Here is a 25,008-nt window from a genome sequence, read left to right as displayed (position 1 = left end):
AGTGTGTTTTTTAAAACATCTTGGCTGTTGAGTTGTGTGTTATACATCATCCCTCGGCCCCATCCCTTCTCTCCCAATCCAGAGCGCACACTGAAACAATTTCCCTGTGGTTTCCCTCCTTGGTGGAGCTGAATTCCTAGAAGACAAAAGGAATGTTGCAACTGTGGCCACAAGCTCTAAGACTGCAAATCTTACACACAGACAGGAGCCTTGTCTTGAGCAGGACACTGACAGCAGCTTATCATGAGTGGGTACCTTGGGTTTGATCCTTGCCGTTGGCTCCAGCAAAGCAGACGGGTCTGTCCGTCCCAATCCCAGCATGCATCCCAGTTCCCACAGGAACATAATGCCTCACGTGTGTGCAAAATTAGGGACTATTTCTACACTCCTGGGAAAGGCAGAAAGCAGTGAGGATCTGGTTGCCTCTGTTGGCCCCTTGCCCCTATCCCTGAGGTCAACTCAGATATTCCCGTGACTTTCAGTGGCAAACCCATCAGGACCTAGATCTGACCCAGTCCTGCCTAAATGCCCCTGACTGGAACCCAAAGTCTCAGGATGGCATACAGGCTCTCATCCAAATTAATCCACACTGAACTCAGGCAAAGCTGATAGAGCCAAGAATGCATCTCGCTGGTGCTTGGGCAGTGGCCACAGCCCAGCTGGACCCAGCTTTCCTCCATCTGCCCCGGAGGCTGATTCAGGCAGGCTGGCCTCGCACGGGGCACTGTGGGAGAGGTGGACTGGTAATGAGAACCTCATTCCCACCGAAGAAGTAATGCTACTCTTTGGGCTTGTGCAAATAGGCCTCCAAAGCAGTGTGACAGCAGTGTCAGCATGTCCACTGCCCTACGGCTCTGTTCCTCCACGCGTCACAGGTTTCTGCTGCAGCAAACTGTGAAAGCCCTGGGAAAGAAGCAGTTGGCAAGTGTCATCTGCCCAGGCATCCAGAGCATAGGGCTGTCTCCTGCTAGCCAGGACACCCTCCCCATGTGGGATCCCGTCCTGTTGCAGAGGGAGCCTTGGGCTCTTCTCATCACTCTCCAGCAGGACCTGAGCGAGGCCAGCCCTACTGCAAGGGCAAGGCCACCCCAGGCTCCGCTGGTGTCTGTGGGCCATCTAAAGTAGTGGTGGTTCCTCTGCCAGCTTGGAACTGAGCACTGACAGTGTGAGCAGAGACTGGAGGATTGCTCCTGCTCTGGATGTCTAGAAGACAGCTGCCCTTTTCTGCCTGACCTGAGTCTTTTCTGTCCATCATCAATGAGCATAGAATCTGGACAATGTGACCCAAAAGACAAAGAAAATAAGTAAGTGCCATCCCCTGTTCTGTGTTTGGCATTTCAGCAACCCTGGTTTTATATGGCCTTTCTGCTTTTGGAAATCTATGAAACAAAAGACCACTTTAATTATTAAAATGCTCTTGTTTTTTGCAGGAGCAGCAGCAGGACTCTTCACATCCTGCTCTGGGAACTGTTAGCAACAGCAAGGCTGATGGCTGTGAGCTGTAGTTAACACGTCTCTGTCCTGCATCTCTCCCTTTCTCCTCAGGTTTGGCTCCTCTCCCCCCATCTCCCACAGCTTCTAGCACCTGCAGTAACACCCCCCCGCCCCCCAAGTGACCGGGCTGCTCAGTGCAGCAGGAGGGGGCTGCTAGTCCCTTCCCCTGTCCCTCTGCTGCCTGTCACTCGTTGTGCTGGAAGTCAAATGCCTGTCCTCACGCCTGGGGCTTCCCTTGCAACACACCAAGCAAACCTTGGCTTTCTAGAATTACAATGATTAATGGTAAAGTGTGGTCAGTGGGGACATTTGCAATAACAGCCTCCCCTCCTCCCATAAATCCTGCTATAGACCCTCTCACCTTACTTGGAGAAGATCTTAATAAAAAGCATTTTTCTTTTTTTCTGAAAAAAAAAGCCCCGGATTTGCATTGGTGAGGGCAGCTGCTCCAGGGCTCACCCCAGGCAGTGATGGCTGGATCTGGAGACCTTACAGTGCTGTTCCACGCCAGGGTGCAATGCACCTGGGTTAATTTAGGTATCAGACATAGGGTAATCCCTTGGGATGGTTTGGGGTTGTGGTTTGGCCTTTTTTTTGGTGAATTTTAAAGGGTGCCTGGACAATGTGCAGGAGTGGAAATATGCAGTGTTCCAGGAGGTGAAAGCCACTGCTATTTCCCACTGTCAGTAGATGGGCTAATGTGCATTCTTTGGGGGCATCCGCTCTCACTGACCTAGGCAGATGGCTGCCTCCTATTAACTGTCCACCAGATCAGAGGGTGATTCATGAGGGAGAAAATTTCTGGGGGTGGCCATAGATTCTTTGCTGTGGAGATCAGAGAGAGTCACATTTTCATGACAAAGGTAAGGTACTGGAACATCACTTAACTCTTCCCCTCACAGGCTGCACTGCTCTAGCATTAACTGTGGGCAACAGTGCACAGCGCAGCTCGTTCAGCTGTTTTAAACCTTAGACAGGAACCACCAATTCCCTGGGCTCATCCATCCCTTTCCACTGGCTGCATGAGTAGAGAGGTCATGTCATGAATCCTAGTGCCTTGATGTCCACACAGGACCTTTTTTACTGTATGTTTTAGGCAAACAAACATTACTGGACTCAGTAAAAGGTGAGGCAGCAAAATGATCTGGGCTGCATTATTTATAATATCAGATAAGATGGTAAAAAGTCTGGTTTGATGTTAAAAACCTGTTGATCTGTGCACTAAACTGGAAAGCAAATGAAACAGTTAATGTTGTAGAACAATTTCCCTGGGGAAACCTTTGTCTGAATTTGTTCCTGACTGTCTTTAAATGCTTTATGTGCTGCTGCTGGCTTCCACTTTTGATCTTAAATAACTTATGAAATTTGATGAGAAGTTTCTGGAAATTCCCTGCATCTGTTTTTGACTCTTATTCACTGCAGAAGCATGTTTCGAAGGAAGATGGCATCATGCCCCAGCTGGGGGTGCAGAAGCTGAAGCACAATGTCATGATTGTCCCTCAGCAGACCTGAAGATGGAACTTGTCTCTTGGGCTCTGTCCTGTTCTCACAAAAATCACTTATATTGTAGAACAACCAGAAAGAGCATCAAAAGCATATTGGCTGGGTAATTTTAAGATTATGTGGCACTCATGCTCTTGGGGTATGCTGAGAAGCCCTTTGCTTCAGGAAAAGCACATGTCCCTTGCCTTGTGTCTGCCTTGCAGACTGCCCATAGCCCATCTGCCCAGGCCACCAGACACTGTGCTACCTTGCCATGTTTCCTTGGACATGGGTCCCTGCATGCTTGGCTGCACGGCTCCTGCCACGCCAGAGCCTGAATTGCAGGGTTACTGGTTTGTACTGCCCACAAACCCAGACTGGAAGACAGCCCTGGAGCTCTGTTAGCTTGCAGTGAGGCAGATTCAGGGGATGTGGCTTCCCATTCCATTACCCAGCTAATCTGAGCCTGGCCTATCTCTGGACAAGTCCTGTTCTTAGACAGACAGGACTCTGGACTCACTCTGCCACTCTGGAGCTGCTGCAGAAGGAAGGGATGCTCCGCAGGTTGTTCTGGGCCCAAGGAACATCTACCTGTCTTTCAGGAGGAGTCCAGGGGTCACAGCTCCATCCAGGACAGGGCATCTTTGGCTCCCTACCAAGGAGGAATGGGGCCCACAGTCATGTGTGCACAGGCACGGCTATCTGGCTTCTTAGCATCCTTCTCCTGGCCTCTCCATCACCATAGTCTGAGTAGCTGGTCCTAGTGATGGCAGCGCTGCCCGCCGGCAGCATCCCACACCCTGGCACCACAGAGCTCTCAGGCAGGGCAGGTTTATCAGCCGTGCCCACTTCACTGTATCCTCCTCAGACCATTTTACACCATTCCCTTTAAATAAAATATCTTAATTTCTTAGTTTCAAAGCTAGAGCGAGCAGCTGTGGGCTTGCCAGGACACAGCCTCGCAGGGAGATTGGAGCAGCAGCATAAATCCCACATTCCCTGACCTCAGTTCTCAGCAAGAATCTGAACACAATATTTATTTTTGTTTATAAATGACATCACAATTAAGAACTGTTGCTGTCCTGACAGCAACTGTGTCATCTTGCAAGAAGCAACATGTACTAATTTTAGCGAATGCATTTTTTAGATTATGCTCAATGAAGTCAGACATGGAAAAGTTAAAGCTACTTTAACTCAGCTTTGTCCTACACTTTTGACAGTCACTGGTATGACTGAAGACATCACCTACACTTCTGTGCAGAAATACAGGGAAGAGGTGTAACATCAGAACTGACACTGGGGAGAGAGACAGAAAAAGCCAAATTCCCATCTCTCATTATACTTGTATTCATAAGATCCTGATATGATGTATTGTCCAGCGAAAGAACCATGAGATAGCCAAGTCCAGCATTAAAAAGAAAACGTTGACGTTAACAGCTGTCTAGGTGACTTTAAACATTCTCACCGTGCATTTTCATGATTGCAATGACATTAATTAATGAGGTTCTCGTGCTGTTTTTCCATAGGAATGTCCCCTGCAGTGCATGTGATACCTGGAGCTCACAAGGTGATCTTTTTCTCTGCCCTGTCAGGTGGTCATATGCATTATTTATTGCCCACAGTTCAGTCCAGGCGCACAAGTGACATGGCAAAAGTTGCTGGACCAATGCTACGAAAAGCTGGTAAATCTCTACCGAGTTTGTCGAATAGTTTTGACAGATAATGAATTATTTGCAAGTCTTTCATTTCACTAATTGTAAAATTATATGCTGTACTTTTTTCCTTTCAAAATGACATTTTAGGAGCATGAATAAATATAATAATTTAAAATTAATTAAAAACCCCTCCAAAACCAAAAGTAAGTGCATTGTTTAAAGTCAAATTATATGTTCATGTCAAGCTAAAATGTTCATCAAATCACCCCTAAATGACTCTTCCTTTCTCTTCATTTTTTCAGTTTGTCCAGTGCAGCAAAAAAATCAATTACTTGTACAGCTCTATTCTAAGCACATAATTAATAATGATAATTAATTACAAGAATTTTTCCACTGTGCTTCACATATTAAAACTGAAATACTTCATAAGCAGTTTATCTTCATGACAGCCCTGTGAAGTAAGGCGAGGCGTTATCCTGTTTTACAGGCAGAGACCTTAAACACAGTGCAGTTGGCATGAAAAACTTTGCTAATTTTGAGAGGCTGGCAAGTGATTTTTTCCTATGATATTAATTTTACAGCAGTTCATGTACTTTTAAAGAAGTTTGGACCCTCAGAGTTTTCTTTGGGTACAATTTGGAAGCTACAAAGGCCAAGTTAAGAAAATGTCTTTAACTTAATTATGTTTGTCCGTTAGGCAGCCTTAGTTAAAACAGAGGTTACTGTTCCTGCCCTATAGCAAACTTTGCTCCAGGCAGATCTGTCATGTCTTTATTTCTACAAACAGGGATTCTCCATTTGACTCATAAAACCTACAGAAGGGCAGCTGCTTTTTATTTAGGGTAATTTTACATGGGCTGATCAGGAGTGCATTTAGCCATCCTCATTTAGCTCCTCACCCTTCAGAGCTTTCCCCTGCAGAATTTTCTGGACCATGAAACAACTTTGCAGGAAGTATGGTGGTGTTGGGTTGATGGTTGGACTTGATGATCCTAGAGGTCTTTTCCAACCTTAATGATTCTATGATTCTAACCCAGCTGAGAAACATCAACTGCACCACCACTTTTTGTTTCTCAGGGGGCTGATGTGCACCCCAGTATTGCCTGAAAGAAAGAAGACGTTCCTCCAAGTCCCTCTCCCATCCCCAACTCGAGGTCTGCTATGAAGTTATACTGGATGCAAACAGCAGAGGTAGGTTACATGCTTTAGGTATTCAGTTGCCTTCTCCACAAGACAACCGAAGGCCAACCCAGGAATGATGGGGGTGAATATATTACCATGGGCAAAAGCAATGCTGAAACACCCAGCTACCCGGGGGAAAACAGATGGGGAGCTAGACAAATGTATACAAGTGTTTGTCACTCCCTGTGGCCAGCAACAAGCATCTGATGGCAGGGAAATAAAGATCTGGTTGGAGGCTTGAATGAGACTTTGGAGGAGATCTTGCTGGGATGCCTGAGTCCTGGGGCTTGCTGTGCCCTAATCACATGCAGCTGTGCTGAAAAGCCCTGCTCTAGAAAATCAGGGAGGGAGCTAAAAGCATAGAGGTTTGCATATGTTGGAGGGATTAAAATGCTTCTTAACTTTCCAAAGTGGAATGCAGGGGGAAAAAAAGAGTATATTTCCCTCTTGTGTCAGTCATTTGTAGGGCTGCGTCCCACTGCAGCCCTCGGAGGCTGCAGAGAGAGGAAAGCAAGTGTACCCAGGATATGTTAATCAAATGTGCTCTCTGAGATCAGTCACATCAGAGTCGCGTCAACAGAGGAAGTGGATTGAGCAGGATCATGCCAGAGGTGAGACACAGGCTGGCATCTCTTCTAAGCACAAAGAACAGTCTTCACTAGCCCAGATACCCTAGACTGTAGACCCAAATAAAATCTAACCAGTGTTGCCAATGCTTTCCAAAAGTAAAGATCTGTGGTTGATTTAGCACCTGGAAAAGAAACAAGAAACTTCTCCATTTATGTAGTATCACCTGCTTTGGACACTTGAAAGTCTGTTTTTAAAAATATTTGGTGGCCAAAAATCGCAGCTGGGCTTCTGGGAGCTTCTGCAAATATAACAAAGACCCTGTGTGCATTTTTAGGTGTCAGAATACCTTTAACTATCCACATAAACAACGTGATGATTGCAATATAGGAGTTAGCAAGGATTAAACTAGATTGGACTGGAAAGGGAATCTTTTGCCTCAGCAGTTGCCACCAACTTGCTCTGCCCTTGAGAGGGAGGAAAATGTAGTTTCTTGTGCCTTTATTGCTCTTTTGCTCTGTATGATGTCCCAGTTCTGCTATTCTCAGCCAGGTAAAATCCATGTTTATTTTAAGCTGAAATAGGTATTGCAGGATCAGGCCCAGGAAATAGTTTTTGTATCTCATTGAGCTCTACAGAGCACTGCAGGCGTGTTGACAGAGCTGCATTCCTTGCAACGCTCCATTATTGGCTGCCTGCAAAAATGAGCTCTGCCTTTTCCCTGTTAGTCTCCACAAGTTTGCTGTTAATTAGGCTGAGCATCATTCTGACTTCTATAAAGCTGGTAGGGGGTTGATTAGGAAGAGCAAAAAGAACAAAGACTGCAGCAAGGGCATTTCAAAGAGAGGCAGGAGAAGAGATGACAGTCTCCCTGTCAGCTTGGGGCTTGCCCTGGAATTTCTGCACCTCTGTGAACTGATCCGATAGCTGCATTTGAACCCTCATCCACTGGGTGTAAAGAGGTAACTGAGCTCCGAGCCAGATGGTGGGATAAAAAGGAGGCGGCCACCTCACTGGGTGCGTTGTGCACAGCCGTTTGGGTTCTGTTTGGTGCAGAAACTTCTCTGAACCTCTTTGACCTGAAAAACAGCTTGATTTGGGCTTTCTGGGGAGATTTCTGGCATGCCGTCATCCACGCTAGGGGACTCCCACCTCCTGGAAAAGTTGTGGGTGTGCAGTGGCGCAGAGCAGAGGGAGCTTGGAGAGGAGGAGGGCTATGTGCATTTTATGATACATTATTTAAAGAAAAGCCATCAGTAATGATTCCTAAAGTAAGAGGCAGAGGAAAGATTTTTTTAGCATGGAGCAAAAGGGCGGAATTAGGCTCAGTGCTGTCATTCACACAAAATTCTTTCTTAGAAGAAAGACTTAATATCACTAACACTTTTTTAAAAAAAATATATTTATTTTGAGAAAATGCTTGTAACTTCAAAGATTATCTTTCTCCTCTGGAGCCGAGGTAACTTTTGAGTGTAAAGGTCCTGAGCTGGATCACCTATCCTTCAAGCCATCTGTCTTTCCTTAATTGGTTCACATTAGTTGTACTAAGTACAAGAAAATGACGAGCAAGAAAAGTGCCTTTTACTTGAATTTTTTTTGTTACTGTTAACACACAATTATTTAAAAAAAAAAAAAAAGAGAAGAATAAGTCCCAAATTGAAAATGAATTCTTTTTCACCAACTCTTTTGATGTGAAGTCACTGTTACTAATGCCCTCTTGCCCCCTGCAGCTCCAACCTAAATTTGGGACAAGCAGTCACTGCATCCAGCTGAACTGAAAGCGGTCCCTAATTAACTGAACCAAACGAGCCCTCGGCTCAGAGGAATGGCTAGGTGATAATCATGTCTGCATTCAGACGGCTCTTGCTAAACCCAATCTCTCCCCCAACCCCTCCTTGAAGTTAAAAACTTTTGGCTGAAGAATGCGGTAGGGTTGTCCTCTTGCTACTTCCACTCCTCCTGCACCCCTTTCTCTGCCGCAAAGCCCTCCCCCTGTCCAATTTGGATGAGGCTGTACCTTTTCTTCTCTCCTTCAAGAGTGAGGGTTTTATTCCCTTCTTTTCTGCCCAGATCTCCACTAAACAAAGGAGCTCTGGGCACATCACCAGTTCCAGGACGTAAAGGTATTTAAACAGTTTCAGACTAAATCCAGAGCTGCATTGCTAAGAGCTGATTTCTTTGTCTGCCTAATTGTTTGTCTGCCTAATTGTATTTTATTGTGTTTTGCACGTTGTTTTTAGTTGATTGATTTAATTTGCACGCTCAAAGGCATGGTTTTGAAATGTCTTTCCTGATTCCCTCCAAACTTGCAAATCAGTTTGAAATCCGATTTAGTGATTGATTCCCTCTTTGCTTTGTCAGTGTATTTCTTACAAGTGGTGTTTGATAGAATTTCTCAGAGCTGAAAATAATTTTTGAGCCTCTTTTTTTTAAAAAAACTTTCTTTTGATGGTGTAAATGACTTTTCCATACTTTCTTAGTAAGACTTTGTGAACTCTCTCAGAGTATGTGCCTGTGTATCGATCATTTGTCATGCTTCTAATTTCTCCGCAAGGAAATGGATGCATCTGGAATTTCTTCAGTTTAAATTTCTGCACGAAGGCTGGAAATCTCCTGAAGTGCAAAACTTTATGCTTTTTACAACTTCTTTTTCCATCTGTGCTCTATCTGAGGAGCTCTGGGAGCAAAGGAAACGCTCTCCCTTTTGTCTTGCTGAAGATAATCATATCCCAGCCTTCAGCAGACAGGCGTGTGTAGCAAAGTAGCAGAGCTCTTTTAGGGCTGCAGGAAGGGCAGTTTCTTTGTCTCTGCCTGTGCTCCCAGCCCTGCCTTTTCCCTTCCCACTCTTTCTCATTCACTGCATTTGAAATATTAGAGCCTGAAAAATGCATGCCCTCAAGAGCTGAGAGATTCCCAGCTGGGACACTGGGAGCAGTGGGTGGGTGGTTTTGGTTTTTTTTAGGGTTGAGATTTCCCCCCCCCCCCCTTGGTTCAGACACATTTTCTGCCTTGTCTGGGCTGAGTTTTTGCCTGCTTTGGGGCTGGGCTGGAACGGGAAAGTGCTGCTGTGGGAAAGCAAGGGGGACAGTTAGGGGAGGCTCGGGGGCCCTGTCTCTCCCTGCAGGAGCGGACTCGGAGCCCGTGCCTCTTGCAGAAGCAGCAGATTATTTCCACTCTGGGGTGGAGAGGGGAGACCCATGAGAATTCTTCCCTGAAGGAACAAACTTTTGGGGTCTCGAAGTGAGAGATGCTTTCTGACCCTCTGCTGGCCAGGAGGAGGAAGGAAGGGCTCCCCAGCCCCATTTTCACAGGCAGGGCTGGGAGATTTGGGGAATGGGAGGGGGGTGATGGGGTTGGGGAGAGGAAGAAGAGGGAGCAGGAGAAGCGGGTATGGTCTGTGGAGCACTTTGCTCTGCGATCTGTTTTACAGCGCCTTTTCATTGGGCTTTCTTGTCACCTCCCTGGTCTCCCACCCTGAGCCCAGCCTCACAGCCCTGCCTGTTCCTGCACCCCATATTAGCACCTTAATTCCGAGGCCTTCAGTCTCGTCACAGGCGGCCACTCCAGGGAGTCCCCAGATGGCTCTGTTGTGCCAGGGTCCGTACCCCTTGCCCAGCGCTGTTTTCCTTTGCCCCTCCCCCAGTGCCTGGAGCCTCTCAGACCCAGGATGGCTGTAAGGACTAAAATAAAGCTGCTCCAGAGACTGCTGCGGGCTCCTTTTCCCCTCAGCGCCCCATGGCATGGGCTGACCCCCAGCTTCCCTCTGGGCTCTGCCCCTCGGCTCTGCTCGTGCTGGCCCCAGGCAGGGCCCATGGGACCCCTCCACCATGTCACCTACCCCTGGGGCTAGGCAGATCTCGTGCCTTATTTTCCCCAGGAAGGGGCCTCGTTCATCAGGATGGGCTTGCTCAGGGTGGAAAGCCTCTGGGGGCTGAGGACCTGCCCTGGCGTGATTCAGGGCCAAGCCCTGGATCTGGCCCCTGCCTGGCTCTGGCCATCTCACAGGCTCAGTTGCCAGCCCCAGCCACGCTGTGCTTGCCCCAAGGTGCATCCGCAGCCAGAGGTGTGAGGGGTTTCCTTGCTGCCTCTGTTGGCCCACTCCCCCCCTCCACAGAGGCTTTGGGCCCCATATCATCCCCTTCCCCATGGCCTCTCATGCTTGGCTGCCTGTCCCAGCTCAGGGGCTCTCCTTCTACATCCCTCCAGCATGACCAGCCCTCTACCTTCTCCTCTGACCCTTTGCCCTCGTGGAAACCAGGTTTAGCTTAACGCACCGTGTCTTCATGGTCTAGCCCCACCTCCCAGTCTTCCATCTCACACCAGCCCGTGACGACCCTTTTGCCTACCTCGGCACTGGCGTACCTGTCCCACTGAAGGTTTGCCAGCAGACTGCTCCCCTCAGCCAGCTAGAATTACCATGTATCTGGGAGGTTGTTTTCCAGCAGCTGACCTCCGTGCCATGGCCTGTCTGGAGTACAATGCACTAAAACAGAGCTGTGGGACCTGGGAAGATGGTCCATAACGAAGACCTGCTCTTTCTTGAAGTTCTGGTCTCCTCTTGCTTCATAGCCCAGGACAGATGTGCTTTTGTCACTCTTTGTTTCTCCATCAGGAGGGCAGGAAAACAGATGCAAGGGCAGAACCATGACTCTTGGAGATCTTCTCTTGGTTTCCAGCTCTTCAGAAAGAAAGGTTTGGCAATGCTGTGGTAGGGAATGACAGGGTGAACATGTTGGCTGCACGTACAAGGAGCCAAACTCAGTGTGACTCTATGGCCCCACTGTATTAACTCTGGGGAGGGGCTGCCTGGGATGATCAATCATTTTAAAAATGTGAAAGCCCTTAAGAACATTTGTGTCTCTTTCTCTTTCCTCTGTCTTTGCTTCTAGAAAGGGAACAGCAGGACGGCACCTTGGCACTTAGGGGCTGCTGCCAAAAAACATCCTCCACCAAGGCATCAGGGACCCTCCAGCTGGAAGAAGCTTTCGGGGCAGCCGGGGGAATTGAGGAATCTGTGCCGTCATGGGGGTATTATGGCTGGCCAGGTTCATGCTGGGATGTACAGCAGTTATGTGTGTGGAACGAGCCCAGGGTCAATATGAAGGGGACTTGCAGACAGACAAATTTGCAGGCTACGAGGAAAGACAGCCAGCAAACAGAGTGAGAAGAAGAGGCCAAGACACTTTACGAGGGTACGTTTAATGTTCTTTCCTATTTTACAAAGCAGAATTTGGTTTATTATTGTAGCACATAGAGACATGCTTACAGAATTGCCTTTTCTGTCCTTTCCTTGAGCTCAGGAAGGAGTCTGCTCTGCAGACCTATGGTGGGAAGAAAGCTCATGCCACAGGGGACAACCAAGCAGATTCCCATGCAAGCAGAGAGCTGTGTGCTGAGCTCCGCTGCTTTGTTCAGCAGGTCGCAACACCTTAGGGCTCACCTGCCAGGACTGTGAAGAGCCATCCGCACCCTGTCTGTTTGTGGGAGGGATGGCTGTGGCTGGGCTTTCCACCATCGCTAGTGGGGATGCTGTCAACTCAGGTTTTGACCCTAGAGTCGTCTTTGGCTCTCTGCTACCTGCCAGTGCTCTGGGCTGTGTTGTGAGGTTATTGCCTCTGATGGCTGCTTATACATGCTGATTGTTGCTGACAGGAAGGCGTCACACTAAGTCCCTTGTGCAGCATAATTGTGGCTTGTGGTCTCATCTACAGACAAATCAGTGCGAGAGCTGGACCCGTGAGCCTTTTCCGCCTGAGGAGGGAGACAGGGCTCAGCTAGAAAATACTGAAGCTTGTGCTGGAGCTTGGCTGTATTTGCATGCTCTCAAGATGGTTCCTGGCCCCAGCATTGATTCTGGGTTATTTTAAGTCTGCCTGGCTCTAGTTCTTGGAAAGTGTTCCTGTGTCAGCGGGCAGAATCAGAGCAGAATGTGATACACGCGTGAAGCCTGGGCTGTGCCAGAGTCCTCCAGCACTTGCTGGGGAATGCTTCTTGAATGGGATGAAGTGCTGTGCTTTCAGCCCAGACAGTCAAAAGTGCCATGTTTGGGCTGGAGCTGGAACACAGATCCTGGCTGTGGAACTGCCAGGGGCAGGGCTGTGGGGCTGGTGGCATCTGCTTTTGGAATTCAAACATGCCTGGCCACTCCCTCCTGCTACAGCAAATTTGGAAAAGGTGGACAGCAACTGTCCTGGGGGGTCTGGTCTTCTCAAACCTAGCAGCCATTAGCTCACTCACAGGGTAGGGAACCCTGTGTCTCCCCCAGTATGACCCATAAATACTTTTACCATGCTCCTCTCTAAGTCTCCCAGTTAAAACATCCCAAATCTTTATGACTAACAGGGATGGAGGCCATTTCTTGAAAAGAATGGGATGACAGTCTACCAGATCCAGAGACTCTTGTTCAGCCTGGCTGCCCAGGGCTATATGTAATTGATTACTGTGCTCATAATGGGGATAGAGAGGACTGAAAGGGGTCGATGTGTGCATGGATAATCCTGTCTCACACAGCCCTGCAAAGAGAAGGGAGGGGCAGAGCAAGGAAATGATGAGTATTTCTATCCCCCGGCACTGAGAAAAGGTCACTGGTGTCCAGTGGTCCTAGAGCACTCAGTGATTTTTGGTGACCAAATCCTGTTTTCAAAAACGATTTACAGCTTAAATCCTTTTGACTTTTGGTCAGTCTGAAGGGTCCAAATCCCAAGTGCATTTTAAAAATGAAGCCCAGATTCCCAAGTTAGAAATTACTTCTGAAAGCCCTTCTCTACTTTAAAGCCTCAGAACTGGACCAACATTTAAGTAAAGTAATACCAAATTATTGGTTGTTGTCGTGGTTTAGCTGGCAACTCAGACCCACACAGCCGCTCACTCACTCCCCCACTGGTAGATGGGGGAGAGAATCAGAAGGGTAACGCTCGTGGGTTGGGATAAGAACAGTTTAATAATTAAAAAAAAAAAACACAACAAAAATGCAACAGAAAGGAAAACGATGGGTGGGGGGGAGGAGGGGAATTAACCACCGAAACAAACTGCACATGACACACCCACCTGCTGTCCCTCCCCTGAGCCACAAAACTGCCCCGCCTTAATATACTGGTCATGGTGTCACATGGTATGGCATGAACCTGCCATTGGCCAGTCAGGGTCAGCCGCCCCCACCATGGCCCTGCCCCTCCCAGCCCCCCCTGCCCTGAGGCAGAGCGTGGGAAGCTGGAAAGGCAGCCGCCCCGCCACGGTGAGGAGAATTAACCCCTTCTCAGCCAAAACCAGCACATTCCCCACCCCTTATTCCATACCATTTACACCATGCCCAGGTCCCATATGATGCAATACAACCGTACCAACCACCACCCCTGCCCTTCCCATCCTTTAACATAACACACAGACATCATTCCCTTAGTTCATGGACCTTCCCTGTAAAACGTCCATTAAAATGTCCATTGAGTTCACCCAGTCCATGGCTCTGGGCTCCATCTGCCGTATCAGGCTTTCAGGGTGGGAGAGATGGTGTGTGTGGCGTTGGGTCGCTGCATACCGAGTCAGTCATCGTTCCATCACTGCTGCACGGCTTGTTTCACAGTCTGTCTTCCATGGGTTGGGAGGCTCGTACTCTGATATCATTGATACAACACAGAGGTGACACACAATGTTATATAGCAGTTCACATTGTGCCATTCAGTTCATTGGCTGTTTTCGCCCAAAATCAAATCCCCTTGAGGCACACATCGGATTTCTCCATCCTCCCGCATCACCCACCAAGTGCACCCAGGTCCTCGAGAAAAAGCCATCCCACGAATGGGTTTGCCTTTGCCGGAGGCAGGAAGAACCCAGACTGTTTTGCCCAGCATACTTTTTTACATGCACTACAGGGACTCTATCCCTTTCCACAGGATGTAGGATTTCTGACTGGGCAGGGCCAGCTCGCCTGGCAGATCCCCTCGTGTTGACTAATCACGTGGCTTTTGCTAAATGTGTATCCCAGTGCTTGAATGTCCCACCCCCCATTGCTCTCAGTGTAGTTTTTAACAATCCATTGTACCGTTCAATCTTCCCAGAGGCTGGTGCGTGATGTGGGTGTATCACATCCCCTTCAATACCGTGCTCTTTGGCCCAGGTGTCTATGATGCTATTTTGGAAATGAGTCCCATTTTCTGACTCAGTCCTCTCTGGGGTGCCATGTCGCCACAGGACTTGTTTCTCAAGGCCCAGGATAGCGTTCCGGGCAGTGGCGTGGGGGACAGGATATGTTTCCAGCCAGCCAGTCATTGCTTCCACCATTGTAAGCACATGGCGCTTGCCTTGGCGGGTCTGTGGGAGTGTGATAGAGTCAATTTGCCAGGCCTCCCCATATTTATATTTCAGCCATCGTCCCCCATACCACAGAGGCTTTACCCGCTTCGCTTGCTTGATTGCAGCGCATGTGTCACATTCGTGGATAGCCTGTGCAATAACATCCATGGTCAAGTCCACCCCTCGATCACGAGCCCACCTGTATGTTGCATCTCTCCCTTGATGGCCTGAGGTGTCATGGGCCCACCGAGCTAGAAATAGTTCACCCTTATGCTGCCAGTCCAGATCCACCTCAGCCACTTCAGTCTTGGCAGCCTGATCTACCTGCTGGTTGTTCCGATGTTCTTCAGTGGCCCGACTCTTGGGGACGTGAGCATCCACATGCCGTACCTTTACAACTGGGTTCTTTACCCAGGCAGCAATATCTTGCCACAATGTGGCAGCCCAGATGGGTTTGCCTCTGCGCTGCCAGTTGCTTTGCTTCCACTGCTGTAGCCAGCCCCACAGGGCATTTGCCACCATCCACTTATCCCCACTGGGATAAGTGCAAGGGCTGTTCAAGGAAGTCTGTTCAACTATAATTTAAGACAACTGAAGAGTCATTGTTTCTTGGCCCTTGGGAGAACAGTCTCATTTCAAGGGAGGGAACCATGGTGGGCAACATTGGGGAAGCTGGCAAAACTCAGTGGCTGGAGCTTTTGCCCCAGGCACTTTCCATGCTCTGTGGAAAGTGACCCTGACAGTCTCCTAGGTTTTGTGTCCAATTCCCTCCTTCAGGACTTCCAGACCTTCAGCAGTCTGTCTTTAAAATCTCTATTTTATAAGTAGATAAAACCCACTTGAGATGAGAAGTCTATTGAAGAGAGATGTTTTAAATAATTCTCTACTGGGCTTAGCAAGCAGCTACAGATGTCACCAGCTGCAACGCTGTAGATGGGTCTGGCAGACAGCGAAAGCCATCTCCTGCAGAGCCACAGACCCATTAATTTTTGTCGTAGATTCCCCAAACAGCACTAGTCCTTCATCCTCTATGTTCTGCTTTGAAACAATTCTGGAGAGTTGCAGTTGTGGATTAACATCTTCTCTGACCTGGGTTTTGCTGCCTTAAGGTATCAGGATTCTTTGCTGCTGTGAAATTTAACCAAGTTTGATACGCTTCTTTGGGAAAATCAGATAAGTCATAATTTAAGGTTTGGTTTACTCACAGACTAGCACTGCAGTAGCAAAAGAAATGAACGAACAGTGAGTTTTCTTGGTGCAACTTTAAATGTAAAGGAAGGTAGCTTTGTCCTTTTAAATTTGGTGGTGTTTTACAATGTGGCCATGCAGGTGGCACTGACAAATCCATTTATGAGGCAGGATTTGAATAGGATTATTAGTTTAATGAACTATTGAACAGTTTCCAAGAGCAAGAATGTGTTTAACAAAGGGGAAAGAAAAGATGATTAGTCTGCAGCCAGCTGAGCTGTTTGCTGGCAGTATGGTTTCCTGTAAGTTCATGGCTGCCTGTTTTTTCAAGTAAGAATAAAGGCTCAGCTATAGCCTGACTTCAAATACAACTAATTATGTCAAGCCCATTAATTATGAAATGGCCACTGCAATTGAGAAGGTGGATGAAGAGGGGATGTTTGGGTAGGCAGTTATACCTCTTCCATTGCTCTGACTTATACAAAAAGACAGAGAGGTGTCTAAGTTAATTGTGGGGAATGGGGAATATGAGGATTTCCAAGCTGCTCCAAGTGCAGTTTTTTGACACCTTCTTAGTTTCCAAGTTGACACTGGGGAATGGCAAGGCAAGGCACATTGTAACTGCAAAACACCAGTGGAGGAGTTGCTGGGATGTCGATGGACTCTCCATCCACCGCCCTAAGCTTGGAAGCTCAGATGCAGTGAAGTGGGAAAGCCATGGGCTGTGATTCTGGGCCATGTGGCACCAATTTAAACTGGAGCTGACACTGTGATGTTTAATGTCAACGGGAGATTGGACATAGCAGAAATGAGCTTCGCTACTTTTGCAGCTCACTCCAAGATGTGAACAGAAAGCAGATGATTTCCATCAGCATTTTAATCCAACTCCATCCCTGACGTTGCCGGTCCATGAGTGTCTTAGTACAGGAATTACAAAAGGTTTTTCTGGACCAGCAGCAATTGTAATTTTCTTCACTCTCACTTTAGGTTTATCAAAAACATGTGCCTTTAAAAAGAGCTGATGCTGAGAACACAACCAACGCTGTCAGATGTTTCATGATTCAGGCCCTGATTCTGCCTCTTCCAAGTTCAAGCATAATGTTTTGTTTGACTTCATTGAAAGGACTAAGCCCCAAGTAGGAGTCAGCAAATCTTTTTTGCAGTGTTACCATCCCTGCTGCTACTGTAAATCCAGAGTGGAGTCCTTTAAATGTAGAAGCTCAGCTTTTATTCCTTACAAGAAATTGGTTTCTTGACCTCAAAGTTGTAGAAAACTCCCTTGAAAATTAAATGCTGTTTAGAGTAAGAACCAAGGTGCTACTAAGAGGTAGTGGAAGCTAAAATGTCCCATTTCTCAACTTAATCCTGTAGTTTAGGCAACCAGACTCTGTCCTACTGATCATGTGGGTTATTTGTGAAAAAGACCCTGTAACTATGGTGATTTAAATACTTTAAAAAGCAAATTTGTGGGGTATGTCCTTAACTATACCAACTGAAACTACATGCACGTGTAGCCAAAGCGTAACAACAGGACTCCAGTTCTTATTAAAATAGCTTTCTGAATTGGACTGTGCTGCTTGTGGTTGCCCACATGTCATTGCAGTTGGACTAGATGATTGTTGTAGGTCTCTTCCAACTGAAATATTCCCCTTCCCCCCCCTTCCCCAAACAAAGCAGTGCTTTGTTGTAAGCACAGAGATTTATTTTGGTGTGAGCTACTCACCTTGGTGGCAGCTAGGCAACCTTCTCAGCATGGCTTGCTTTCTATGTACGCGTGTCTGGAGTCCACGTGTGCCAGGGGTCCTGGGAGACCTCTGCCTGAGCACAGGGAGGATTTCTGAGCCAGGGCTGCAGTTTTGTACTGGGGATCTGGAGGTCCCTGATGGGACTTGCCTTCATTGTAGTCTCTTGCTCCATCACCTTACTGATGACCTTTCTGGTAGCTGCATCTCAGCAGGAGAAGGAAAGGGGGAGAGGTACAGAGATCTGTAATCTTTCAAGACTGCATCTCTCTATTTGAGATGGCCTGTCCCCAAGGCACCCAAAGCTGCCCTCTGCTCTGAATTATGGTAGGAAACTCAGCCCTGGGCACAGACGGAAGCAGTACCATTAAGCATTGAAAAGGCCCATTTAATGCTGTTTGAATTTCAATCCAAAGACAATTTAATAAGTATTAGAAGTAGAAATGTAATAACCATCTGGAAAATTAAGCTAACTTCTCCCCATTTCCTAATATAAAAATGGAAACAGTAAACACTTGAGTAACTTTTTCTGAAACTACATAATTGCTCAGTTAAAAGGCATATATTTTGATATCATACATTTTCCTGGTTAATTAAAAGAAAGTGCTAAATTAGGCATCAAGGCTATCTTTAGTTTCAGATCATCCATTCTCTAGGAAAAAATAACTAAAACATAAACCCGGAGATTAAAATAAATACTTAAATTAAGGCTTCCTTTCTGTTAATTCAAATAACCAAGAAAAAGTAGTTGTTCACTTCAATCAGTCTTTCTTGTCTAAAGCCCCTCCTTGGTGCCGGGAGGAGGAGCAGCCAGTGATGCATTCTTCCACCTCTTCCCAGACCTCCCCGTTTTCTTAAGGAGAGCTGCAGTGGAAGATCAACAGCTGAATTCAGGTGCTTGAAAGGCTCAGCTTTCTTTGAGCATCTTATGTCAAGGTCTTCTGAGTCCCAGCTACTCAGTCTGGGCTCGAGCAGAGACCAGGCCAGCTTAGATGGGAGAGATGCTCAGTAATGCTGCCAGGGTTTGCTCAGGAGGGAGCTGCGCACCAGTTCACCCCCACCTTAATCCCTGGGGATGGAGGTAGGGGTGCTCCAGGGGCCAGGGAAAGTCAAGGGTCTCCAGCAGGAATGTGAGACACACCGTAAGTCTGGGGCTTTGGTGAGATCAGAGGAAATATGTTTTTGTTGCAATAGCTGTATTACTGAGTTGAGTATTACAGGTACTGCTGAGAGTCTTAGGAAAGCAATCCATAGCTCAGCTCAGCAAACAACTTCAGGACGTGCTGAATTCTGAATACTTTTGTGCTTGCAATATTACCCAGCAAAATAGCTGTTAGCAGGTTTAAGGTGTGTGACTTCTACTGGTGGTGACATAAAGTTAACATCTCTGCACCTTTAAAACCAAATTCTTAGAAACAACAATAATTTAAATCACTGGGACTTGAACTCCTTCCTAAAAGCTAAACAGATGCTGGGCTGCTTTGCAGAACAAGAGGATGATGTTTCAGGTGGGAGGAATTAAGCACCTCCTTTGCAGGACTGAGTCAACATCTGTACATTAAATGGGGGTTGCCTGGGCAGGAACAGCTGGCTTCTCCGGTGTCGTTGCTCTGCTCTCTCATTTGCAAATTACTTATCAAATGGTAACCATTGCATGAACACATATAGGCCTGGGGAAGTATGCAGTGAACATAGGCTTGTAAAACTGATAAATCACTGAAATAAATACTTGCAATACATTTGAGGGATCTGGTAAGTCAAGAACTAGGAGGACACAAATATGCTCCCCTTTAGGCCAAGGATCCAAAAGTCAGCACTGTTTCAATGTGTTCTTATGCCATGCCACAGTCCCAACTCCCCGTGGGTGGGGAGATGCAAGAACAAAAACCACTATCACATTTGGCAGTAATTATTGTCCTCCTGGTGATCTCCACTGAGGCCAAGGGTGAGTGATGCCTGCAGTGGTTTTCCCATTATTGTGAGAGACAATCCCTGGGGCCCAGCAAAGAATCAGGCTGAGATCAAACCCAAAAGGAATCTTGAATTATAGGAAATATTTCCAGCTCTGAGGGAGAGGTAGGATCATGGTCCCTGGAAAAGCCACATGCCTAAGTCAGATAAGACAAGAGAATGTAGCTGTGCTATTGATACAAATTCATCTTTTTTGATGAACTGCAGAGGCATGAATTTCGTTATAAGAGAATAGGCTGCAGGGGGGCAAATAATCTAAAAGCAAACTTCCATGTCTCTTCCCTAAAATAGCTCTTCTGTGGATAGCAGGCAGCCCTCCTTGTTGCAGTATCAAATCAGAAAGCCTCGCTATCCTGGAATTAGCTAGATTGATACCGAGTTGGTGAGTTTACAACAAAGGGTAACTCTGAATGGTTTGGGGAAATCTAGAGCAGTATTTGGGCTGGTGGCCATTCCTAAAGCTGAACAAGCAGAAGTGCATTGAGAATTGGCCAAATCTGTTGCTGGATGATTTGATTTCCCCATAAATATTTCTAAGCTGAAACTTGAAGACAGGAAAAATCTGAAAATAAGGGACAGGGAAGTTAGCGACTATAAGCCTGCCAAGGGGTTTCCATTCATCCCATGTAAGTTGTTAGAATTGCTGCATCCCAAACTGGATGTGTGTGCAGAGCAGAAGAGAGGTGTTCATGTCTCTCAAGATATCCAGAAAATACAAAGAGAGAACAGAAGGAAAATTGAGATTGGGCAATCTTAATAGAATCCTAAAATTAGGCAATTGTGCTCAAGTAGAAGAGGGTGAAATAGGTCCCCTGGACCTGCTGGCCATGCTCCTCCTAATCTAGCCCAAGATGTGGTTTGCTGCTGTTGTGGATTTCCTCTGTGATGAATCTGACCCACCTCTTTTGAGGACCAGTAGCACGGATGGAATCTCTCATCCCTCTGTCATTAGGTTTGTGGCTGGGTAGTTAAGCTGTGATGCTTCACATCCTGAAATCACCAGATGTGGATCCCATGTGCTGGTGGGAAAGTCGCTGCTCACCCTTTTGTGAAACTGGGCTCCAGCCCTGCTACTAGCCTGCACGGTTGTACTTTGGCAGGGCAGGAGGGTGGTTTTTACTGAGTGTTTTGTCTGAAACACTTAGAGAAAAAGGATTTTGTGCTTGGTCACTTGCCTGACTCACATCTGTAAAAGTACAAGCCATACTTTTATTAACAAAGTCTTAGTTTACAAAGACTGGAGCAGTATGAATTTCTGAGAGCACCTACTCTGTAACTTTGCCTTGTTCTCATCATCCTAAAGACAGAAGAGGTGACCTGCAGGAGATATAAAGTGTTGGCATCTCTGCCCTTACAAGAGACTCAAACTGGTCTAGAGAACTATTGCTCAGTGCAGCAGATCCTGGCTGGACCCTCTTAGTTCAGACTCCTTTTCCCATTGAACAGGGAATGTCTTGGAAAGTGGTGTTCAGGAGACAGTCACAGCACTGAGGACTTGTTTTCACCCAGCAGGAAGAAGCTTTAGGATGTATCAAGGAGGGAAGTAAAGAATGACTGATAAATATGGAGAAAGGCCCCCATGCTCAGGCAGCAGATACCCAGCCCAAACTTTTCCTGGCAGACACAGAGAAAGTGATGAGCTGGGAGGAGCGTTTGCCAGACCACTGAGCATGCACCAAAGCAGGCTAGTTGCAGGGTCACAGTTCAGGGGGATTTCAGTCACCAGACAAAGGTCTCCACTTGGTGAGAAGAGCAGGAAATTGGCCCAGGGTAATGAACTGTAGTGAATTCTTCCCGAATTAATATGTTGAATCCCCCTGGATGAGGCCAGTGAAAAGGAGAACATGTGAGCAGCCAGCGAGCAAACCCTGTGCAGACCAGAGCATCTCTGAGAATTACCCCAGCCCTGGCAAGCCACCAGTGTTCATTCACTTCTGTCTCCCTCTAATTTAAGGAATGGAAATACCACTTCTGAAGGCCAGTGACAACTGAGGTACAATGATTACTCATGACAGGGGAGACAAATCCTGGGCTGCAGTTCCTGCTGTCTAGAAAGCACACACTACGTGTAGCCAAGGGTTCATTAGCTGTGGGGCTTGCTGGATGGCTCCTTGCAGGACACTGCAGTTATTACACAAGCCAGCCCTTCCATGGCCGTGCAGAGCTCTCTGAAGAAGGTTTGGAGAGTTCATTCTAGCTGAGTATTCTTTCTCCCACGGCTAGGGGAGTGGACAGAGACCTGCATGCATGTGTGTGTATTGAGGACATAGCTGTGGGTGAGCAGGAAGCTCAGGGTGACTTGACTTAGTTTTTGGCTAGCTTCTGAGTCTGCAAAGCATTCACAGCCTGAACTTCACATGCTGTGCTGTCTGCCCTCTCCTACCCTTAACAATGAGTCCGGTTCTGCTGGGGTCACACTAGGCATCTGACAATAATTGGCAGGACTGAGTCCCTTTCGGCTGCTTGCTCAGCTAATAGGCAACAATTCACTGCTCTAGGCTGTCTTTCCCAGGCTGCTGCAGCAACAGCCAGATGCTGCTTGTGCTCTGTCCCCAGAGGTGGGCTGGCACCCTGAGCCTGTGGGCGGTCTTGTGGTATGGATTGTCTCCCAGTCCTTGCTCATGCCTCTGACTCCATTGTGGATTTGGGAGAAAGGCTTCTCTTGCTAGCAGCCATGCATTTTCACATCGTATGGCCACAGCTCTGCTCTGCTCCAGTGGTTTTTTTCTTGGCATCTCCTGATTCTCAGATGGAGCCACTGCCAGCAGGCAGCATTTGGTGCCATCAATTGAAACTCATGCTTGTCCCTGCTTATCTCTATAAGCCTATTGTGTATTTAAAGTGGACAAAGAAGATGCTATGGCCAGCATTGCTTTCCCTCTGTCCTTTCTTAGCATCACTTTTGGCTGTATTCACTTTCATTAAAATAGTTCTCTTTAGCAGCTGAGCTCTTTCAGCCTTTCCTTGGCTGCACAGAAGGTGATAAGGGAAGAGCTGCCTCATATTGGCAGGTCTATTTTTGCATCAGCTGAACCATGGGGGTGGACCAGCGGTGCAGTCCTTTGCATTGCTAGAAAGGACTGGCACAAACGTGTCAGCTCTTATCTCCATGGTTCTAACACCCAAAGGAAAAGTCACATGGGCATTAGCACCATCTCAGCAGCACAGCTATGTCTCTCCAGGATTGTGTCATGTCTGGATAAGGCCCCCTTGCTACTGCTGGCTAGCACGGAGGCAAAGCTGACGGGGATTAGGGTAAAAAAAAAATCATCTTGATTTTTAATTTAGGACTGATTGTTATGAAGTTTCTTGATAGTTCTGAAATGTCTGTGGATTTTGATTATCGGTAATAATCAGAATGTTGTGGGCAAGTTTATTGAATTTCAATGATTTTTTCCTCTCTCCTTGACCTTCCTGTTCTTAGGAGCTCTTCACCACAAACGATGGTTGCAGTTTTCTGTAACAACTAAATGACATGCCTTTTATCCCCACCTTCTCACTGATGAGAACATGGGATTCCAGCTTGTATTTCCCAGGATTGAGATAACTGCTATTAATTTTAAAAAGCAATTTTGTCACAACTTTGCTAAAGATGTTATTTTTTTTCTTACAAAACAGCATTCTCCTTATTGAGTTATTGCTTTGGAATCTAATTTCATTCTCCCTCTAGGTCATTTCTGTGACACCATTAATTTCAAGCCATTCAAAATGTATTCTTCCCATGTTTTGTTTTGAAACTCTGCTAATTTTTACCATATGCTTATAAAGGTTCAGTTCTGGAGGAACAGTTGTGATCTTGTAGTTTAGCCTACTGTATATCAGAGTGCCCAGGACCTCTCCCAGGATCCCTGCACAGAGCTTGATGAAATCCTTGGCTGACTGTCTTTTACAAAGAGGTGGTACTTGCCACCATAGTTAAAAATACTCACTTCATTATCAAGTTCATTCAACTTCCACTTTCTTCTGTCTTAGGCTATGGGATTGATGCCAGATACCTCTTCCTTCACTGATTTTGGCAAAAAAACCTACCCTCTTAGTCTTTTGCCTGATAAAATGGCTATATAATAGTCTTTAATCTTCAACAAGGCTTGAAGTAGCCTGAGGCCAGGGTGTGAAGATCATTAGATACTAAGGATAACGGCTACCTTCATTGCATAGATGTTCACATCCATGTACTGAAAAGGGGGGACCAGCAAACGGATCCAGGTAGCAGTCAAACTGCAACATTTGGTTCCTGGCTATGAACTGCCTGGGCTGCCTATGCATTGTATGGCGGTTCCTATATCAAAAAAAGACTATCCATCCATCCATCCTGCATGCTGGGAACCTGGGGGCTGAAACTTAGGCTTCACAGGACCTCCATCTGCTCAGAGTGAACTTATCTTCCCAGTTAATGCCAACCACAGACATGTGCCTACTTCTAACCGGAGATTTGCACTTGAATATCAGTGGCAGTACTGACTAGTTTTATGTTTTATCCAACCTAATGCAACCAGGAACTGCAACTCAAGATGTTCCCCCATCTGCAGGGAACCTTAATCCATACCAGCAGAAACAGCATTCAAGGTCTCCTTTTAACTTCTAAGTACAGGAGAAGCAACAGATGCCTAGGCTTTTGGAAAATGTAGGAGCTTTTGAAATCAAAATACAGATTTTTTTTCGCTCTCCACCTCCAACCATAGCACCAAATTATTTTAGCAGAGCCCTTGACTCTATGTTTGCAGGGCTGGTGAAGGAGGCTCCACATAGCACTGAGCAAATGCAGCACATTTAGAAAAAAAAGTTGCCATAGCTTCTATGCAGGTCACTCTGTGCTCTGGGAAGATTAGAACTGGGAAGCAAAGCAGAACCCTTCATTGCACAGAAAGTCATTGAACATGGTCTGTGCTGCTCAGGGATCTTCTAGTCACCATGAAGTGCTTTTACTTGGCAACATCATTGCTCAGTACTCAGAACTCAGTTCCTTTAGAGTTTGCTCTCGGTCCAGCTCGGTGTTTTTGTCATTAATGCAAATGCTGCCCAGTTCCTTTTTTTTCATGCAAAAGCATTCTACTTATAGAATCACAGAATGGTTTGGGTTGGAAGGGACCTTTAGAGGCCATCTAGTCCAACCCCCTGCAGTGAGCAGGACATCTTCCACTAGACCAGGTTGCTCAGAGCCCCGTCCAACCTGACCTTGAATGTTTCCAGGGATGGGGCATCTCCCACCTCTCTGGGCAACCTGGGCCAGAGTTTCACCACCCTCATAGTAAAAAATTTATTCCTTATATCCAGTCTAAATCTCTCCTCCTTTAGTTTAAACCCCTTGTCCTGTCACAACAGGCCTTGCTAAAGGGGTTGCCCTCATCCTTCCTATAGTCCCCCTTTAAGTACTGGAAGGCTGCAATAAGGTCTCCCCACAGCCTTCTCTTCCCCAGGCTGAACAACCCCAACTTCTT

At 46.8% G+C, this 25,008-nt stretch overlaps 1 protein-coding gene across 2 annotated transcripts in view; it reads left to right on the top strand.

The window, feature by feature from the left end:
- The first annotated feature begins 8,355 nt into the window (after positions 1–8,355).
- Positions 8,356–25,008, top strand: part of FBN3 (fibrillin 3) — a 124,099-nt gene continuing 107,446 nt past the window's right edge. The window contains exons 1-2 of one of the 2 annotated variants that reach the window (XM_064469811.1): positions 8,356–8,503; positions 11,270–11,572. In XM_064469811.1, the coding sequence (XP_064325881.1) occupies positions 11,403–11,572 (170 nt within the window). In that variant the 5' untranslated portion in view covers positions 8,356–8,503; positions 11,270–11,402. Of the gene's footprint in view, positions 8,504–9,454; positions 9,621–11,269; positions 11,573–25,008 lie in introns of those variants that run through there. The other variant, XM_064469812.1, reaches the window with a different exon arrangement.

Source organism: Phalacrocorax carbo, chromosome 19 (assembly GCF_963921805.1).
Source record: "Phalacrocorax carbo chromosome 19, bPhaCar2.1, whole genome shotgun sequence".
Taxonomy (NCBI): Eukaryota; Metazoa; Chordata; class Aves; order Suliformes; family Phalacrocoracidae; genus Phalacrocorax; species Phalacrocorax carbo.
The sequence above is the reverse complement of the archived record's forward strand: the minus strand, read 5'-3'. Positions and strand labels throughout refer to the sequence as shown.